The sequence below is a fragment of the Leptonychotes weddellii genome, chromosome 11 (genome assembly GCF_054177405.1).
Source record: "Leptonychotes weddellii isolate Sample4059 chromosome 11, ASM5417740v2, whole genome shotgun sequence".
NCBI classification, from domain to species: Eukaryota; Metazoa; Chordata; class Mammalia; order Carnivora; family Phocidae; genus Leptonychotes; species Leptonychotes weddellii.
In genome coordinates, this window is record NC_138379.1 from 82,962,027 (window position 1) to 82,968,053 (window position 6,027).

Consider the following 6,027-nt stretch of genomic DNA (forward strand, 5'->3'; position numbering starts at 1 on the left):
AAAAAACAGGAAAAAAAAAAAAAAAAAAAAGAAAGATGTCATGAAACGAGGAGATCCAAGGAAACGCAGCTGAAAAGATCAAGAGAACAGGGAGCCCGCCACGTGAGGAGAAGCTAAAAGGATTACGTACGATTCTTCAGCAGGGATGATAAGGCCACAGTTGCAGTCATTCTGAAGCTTGGCCAACACATCGAATGGTAGGGATAAGAACAAAATAATTACACCTTGCTCACAAAACCGTACAAGACCAGCAGAAGGGAAGACCCCAGAAGACACCTGGGCACTAGCTGGGACAAGGGCAGGCAAATGGCCGGCTGCGGTAGGAAGTAAACTCAGCACACACTTTAAGAGGCAAGCTGGCACGCGGGGCGCCTGTGACAAGGAGGAGAACAGAGCAGGCCTGCAAAACGGAGAACACGCATCCCCGTCCCCGAGAGTGGGACAGGATGAGGTCTTCAGGCGAGGATGTGCTGGCAACAGCTGCGAGACCCCGTTAGCCTCCTCACCATCAACCTGGTTTCCTGACAAGCTGAGTGAGTCCGCTCCTCACCATCCAGGGAGCTCAGAACGAAACTGAAAATATGAACGAATCCACGACTCAAAGTCAGGGACAGTTTGCCAAGGGAGACAGAATCCCTGCCAGTCTGTTGGCCCCACTACAATGCCTCTTAGCACCAGGATCCACCGTGGACATGCTGAGGGGCTCTCCATATTGTCACTCTCAGCAGCAGTCTGCAAAGAATAACAATGACACTTCCCCAGGGTGTCGAAAACAGATGCTGGTGTTGTGGGACCTGACCCAAGGCAGCAGCTCCTGGGACCCTGGACGAGCAAGTCGGCCTGAGCTCAGACCCAAAGCATCAGGCAGCGCAACGGAGGAATGGCCCCCATTGTCCCCAACCGCTGTCCCCAACTCTATGCAGGACAGGCTTCGAAAGGTGGCAAATGAAAGCTGACCTCCAGTGCCAGGCTCCCTGTGACCGTGAGAGGCGAGGCCAGCAGGCCGCATGCGTGCCAACTTACCAGGGCTTCCACTCCACAGGCAGTGGGGCCACAATGCCCTCCCGCGCCAGCCACATCAGCTCCGGTTCCTTGATGGGATCAATACCAATCTCTCTGGCGAATTCAAGAATTTCTGCAAGAAGAGGCAGGACGATGAGAAAGGAAGAAAGTTGGGGATGTGGATGGAAACAAGAAAAAAAATCACAGTCAACCTTGTGCAATAATAAGAAATATACATGTTGGTCTCTGCCCCCAGTTCCTATTACTATTTAGCCTTTGACTCCAGTTCCTGACCCAGAGCTCCGAAAGCCCCTGGAACTTCCTGAGTAACAGAAGCATCTTTTCTTCCAGTGAGGTGACTCTGGGCAGGCTCCTGGATGGGGGCTGGTCCCCAAAGAGACCAAGCCATGATTAAACCTTGGAACTTAGAGCGGCGCCTGGCTGGCTTAGCCGGTAGAGCATGCAACTCTTGATCTCGGGGTTGTGAGTTCAAGCCCCACTCTGGGGGTAGAAATTACTTAAAAATAAAATCTTGGAAAAAAGGGGGGAGGGGCCCACCTGGGTGACTCAGTCAGTTAAGCATCTGCCTTGGGCTCAGGTCATGATCCACGGGGTCCTGGGATTGAGCCCTGTGTCAGCCCTGCTCAGCAGGGAACCGACTTCTCCCTCTGCCCCTCCCCCTGCTCGTATGCTTGTGATAAATAAATAAATAAATAAATAAATAAATAAATAAAATCAACCTTAAAAAAAATAGAAGACGATGCTTGGAACTTTCAGCCTCACTCCCATCCTCTGGAGTGGGGAGAGGGGCTGGAAAAGGAGTTAATGATCAATTATGACTTGATGAAGAAGCTTCCATAAAAATCTCTAAACTATGGGGCTCAGAAAGCCTCTGGGTTGGTGAACACAACCACGTGCCAGGGGGATATCGCATCTCGAGTCCACAGAGACAGAAGCTCCTGCACTTGGTACCCTCTCAGACCTCACCCTAAGTATCTCTTCATCTGGCTATTCATCTGTATCTGTTATGATATCCTTTATTATATATTAAACTGGCAAATAGAAGTTTTAAGTGTTTCCCTGAGTTCTGTGGCCTGTTCTAGCAAATTATCTAACCCAAGGAGGGGAGCATGGGACTCTGGTGTCTAGCTTGTTGGTCAGAAGTACCAGGGACAGGGGCGCCTGGGTGGCTCAGTCGTTAAGCGTCTGCCTTCGGCTCAGGTCATGATCCCAGGGTCCTGGGATCGAGCCCCGCATCAGGCTCCCTGCTCAGCGGAAAGCCTGCTTCTCCCTCTCCCACTCCCCCTGCTTTGTGTTCCTACTCTCACTATCTGTCAAATAAATAAAATCTTGTTAAAAAAAAAAAAGAAGTACCAGGGACCGCCTGGGACTTGCTACGGACATCTGAAGTAAGGGCAGTCTTGTGGGACTGAGCCCTTAGCCTGTGGGATCGGATGCTCTCTCCAGGCAGACAGTGTCAGAACTGAACTGAACTGTAGGACCTATAGCTGGTGTCAGGAAAATCCCCACACATCTGGTGCCAGCATTTTGACTGTGAGAGTAAAGGAAAAGCAGAGTTTCTTCCTAGACAACCTTTTTTCTACTTCACCTTTACTTTCTAAATTTTCTTAAGTGAGCAGGTGTTATGTCTCTAAATATAAATAATAAACATATATAATTTTGTCTTCCTAAATTACAAATGGTACACCTGAATCAAAGCATGCTATCGCCATACTCCAAGAATGTAATCTGAAGCCAAGGATGACAAAGGCAAAACAATAAGACCAAGACATCAGGGGCGCCTGGGTGGCTCAATCGTTAAGCGTCTGCCTTCAGCTCAGGTCATGATCCCAGGGTCCTGGGATCCAGATCCGCATCGGGCTCCCTGCTCAGCCGGAAGCCTGCTTCTCCCTCTCCCACTCCCCCTGCTTGTGTTCCCGCTCTCACTGTCTCTCTCTGTCAAATAAATAAATAAAATTAAAAAAAAAAAAAAAAAGACCAAGACATCAGTGTGGCAAGGGGCCTGGGGAAGAAGCCCACCAGCCACAGCCAGAACTGTCCTGAATGAGGGCAGCCTTACTGGGACACAAGCTCTCCCAAGATTTCCAAAATCTTGCTGCAAAAGTGCTCATCACTCAATTAACTAGCATGGACTGCACTAGAGAAGAGGAAGCCCCTTGAGGACCTTACTGACACACGACGGAGTCTAAACCATGAATGGAGATATGCAGTGTGTGCCACGGGAGCAGAGACAAAGCAGTGACTTCTGCGTGGGGCCAGGGGACATCTGCGCTGAGAAAGTGGGATGATACTTGAGCAGCCTTGTTCTCCACTCTGAATGCTCTCTCCCATGACATGAAGGCAGTTGTTTCTTTTCCAATTTTGCTATGTATGAATGGACTCTGAGACTTGCGTTATACGCCTTTGGAAAGCATTTAGAAAGCTCTTTCATCAGAGATCTGGAGGAACAGGGGAGATGTATGTACTGAGCTAAGAGCTAGCTTACTTACAGGGAAAAAGATAGATGAACTAACCACTGGAATACGTCACCAGAGGCCCCAGGAATAATGAAATAAATACATCGATGCTTCAGATGACAATAGCCCAGGCCAGAAAGGCATCACCAGTTTGGGTCATCTCAGGGGAATGTGGAGGTTGACACACCTGGGGACTAGGGAAGAAAAAGCGCTTTTTCAAAGGACCAGCTGGAATTTGGCTTGCCAGAGACTTAACTTATTCGCAGATCTCACAAATATTTTTTGAGTGCTTCCTATGTGCTGTGAATAAGAGAAATGGTCTCTGCCCTTATGGAGTCTATATTCTAGGAGAAGAAACTACCATTAAAGAAGTAAATCAATAAATACACAAAGAATTAAATCTTCTGATAAAGGTAATGAAGGAAGTAAATGAGGTATGAGATAGAGAACGTCAAGGTGGAGGGGGCACTCCTTTGGAAAGGGTCAAGGGAAACCTCTCAGAATGGAACACAACTGAAACCTGTAGGAGACAAGGGAGCTAGCCATGCAGAGCACTGAGGAAAGAGCACTCAGGCAGAAGACCAGATGCAAAGGGCCTGTGGCAAGTGGCTATACTAAATATAATAGAATATTACTAAAAGCAGAGCCCTAATATGATCTGCTTTACACTGTAAGAACACTCTGGTGCAAGGTAGAGCATAAACAGGAAGGCTAACATGCGGGCCCTTTCCTGAGGACACCTGGCTGCGGGTCCCGGCTGCACCGCTCAGCAGACCTGTGCCTGAAGGGAAGTTAGTTCACCTTCCTGTGCCTCATTTCCTCATCTGTAAAATGGGAATGATAACACTACCTAACTGATGGAGCTGCTGCGAGGGTTGAAAAGGAAGTACATGTAGGGCTCCTGGCTGGCTCAGTTGGAAAAGCATGCGACTCCTGATCTCAGGTTTGTGAGTTCAAGCCCCACGTGGGGTATAGAGATCACTTAAATAAGTAAAAAAAAAAGAAAAAAAAAAAACCTTAAAAAAGCAAAGGAAATACATGTAAAGTTCTTAGCACAGAGACTGGCACAGAGGAGCACTCAGTAAATTCTGTTATTATTGCTGTTAAAAACAAAACACTGCTTTAGTTTTCTTCTTAAGAAATTGGGTCCCCCTTGGCTTCAGGACACACTGTATTTCATGGTATCCCCTATTATGTTTTCATTTATTTTTTAAGATGGACTTCTATTTTAAAATATTTACTTATTCATTTATTTACTCATTCATTCATTTATTTATTTATTTTAAGGTTTTATTTTTAAGTAATCTCTACGCCCAATGTAGGGCTCGAACTCACAACCCCGAGATCAAGAGTCGCATGCTCTACCGAGTCAACCAGGCACCCCTATATTTTCATTTAAAATTAATCATTGATCAGGGCGCCTGCGTGGCTCAGTCGATCAAGTAACTGCCTTTGGCTCAGGTCATGATCCCAGGGTCCTGGGATAGAGCCCCACACCAGCCTACTTGCTCAGTGGGGACTCAGCTTCTTCCTCTCCCCCTGCTCGTTCTCTCTCTAATAAATAAATAAAAATTTAAAAATTAAATTAAATTAATCCCTGATCCAACCCAAGGTCAGCAAACTTTTTCTGTAAAGGGCCAGACAGTAAATATTTTAGGCTTCGTGGGTGACATGGCTCTGTCACAACCACTCAACACTGCCCTTGTGCCATGAAAGCAGCCACAGACAATACATAAGCAAATAAGCATGGCTATTTTCTAATAAAACTTTATTTACAAGAAGGCAACAGGCCAGGTTAGGTCCATGAACTACAGTATTCCAACCCCTGATCTAACCAAATATACGGAGAGGCCCTGCACACATAGCGTACTTCGTATTAGAAGGACAAAGCTCAATCAGAGATAATTCCTGCGCTCGAAGAACTATTACAGAGCACCCCAGACCTCTTACCTTGCTCACTGGGGATGTAGGTCTCATCATAGTCTTCCTCCAGAACCAGCTGGTCTCCTATGCGGATGGGTCTTCCCGCCATGATTGGTCTGGGCTTGAACACCTAGGTCCCAAAGACCTGCACCCAAAGAGAACATCAGTGACCCAGCTTAAAAGGGGAAAAACTGGAGCTGCGTCATGGAGCACCTGGATCAGACCAGACCATGCAAGCCAACTCAGCCGGGGATTTTCCAACTCCAGGGACAGTGAAGGGTGGGACCAACAGCTCAGAACTCAGGCCTTCTAGGCTCTGCACCTGGGAAAGTTCCTTGAGACACACCTCCCAAAGACTTGCTGAACACTCGGTGGGTCACAAAAGATCTGGAAACCCAGCCCTCTCAAGAGTTTGACTTCATACCCCCCCCAACACAGGAGAAATAATTCACAGTATAGGACCCCCTGCTAGAAAACCCTAGTGAAACACCAAAGGAACTAGCAACAGCCCCCCCCCCCCATATACCAATGTATCCCAGTGCAGTCACACTGTCTCAACACACATCCCTATTTGCATTCAGCAATGCCCTCAGGGAGCTTACGATCTAGTGGAAGTAGCAAACAC

General features: G+C 47.4%; 1 protein-coding gene across 1 annotated transcript in view; it reads right to left on the bottom strand.

The window, feature by feature from the left end:
• Positions 1–5,572, bottom strand: part of CEP164 (centrosomal protein 164) — a 45,732-nt gene extending 40,160 nt beyond the window's left edge. Inside the window, exons 1-2 of the mRNA XM_081797360.1 lie at positions 5,430–5,572; positions 1,024–1,135 (exon numbers count right to left, since the gene is read on the bottom strand). Coding sequence (XP_081653486.1) covers positions 1,024–1,135; positions 5,430–5,511 — 194 coding nt within the window. The 5' untranslated portion in view covers positions 5,512–5,572. The remainder of the gene's footprint in view (positions 1–1,023; positions 1,136–5,429) is intronic.
• Between the last annotated feature and the right edge of the window lie 455 nt (positions 5,573–6,027).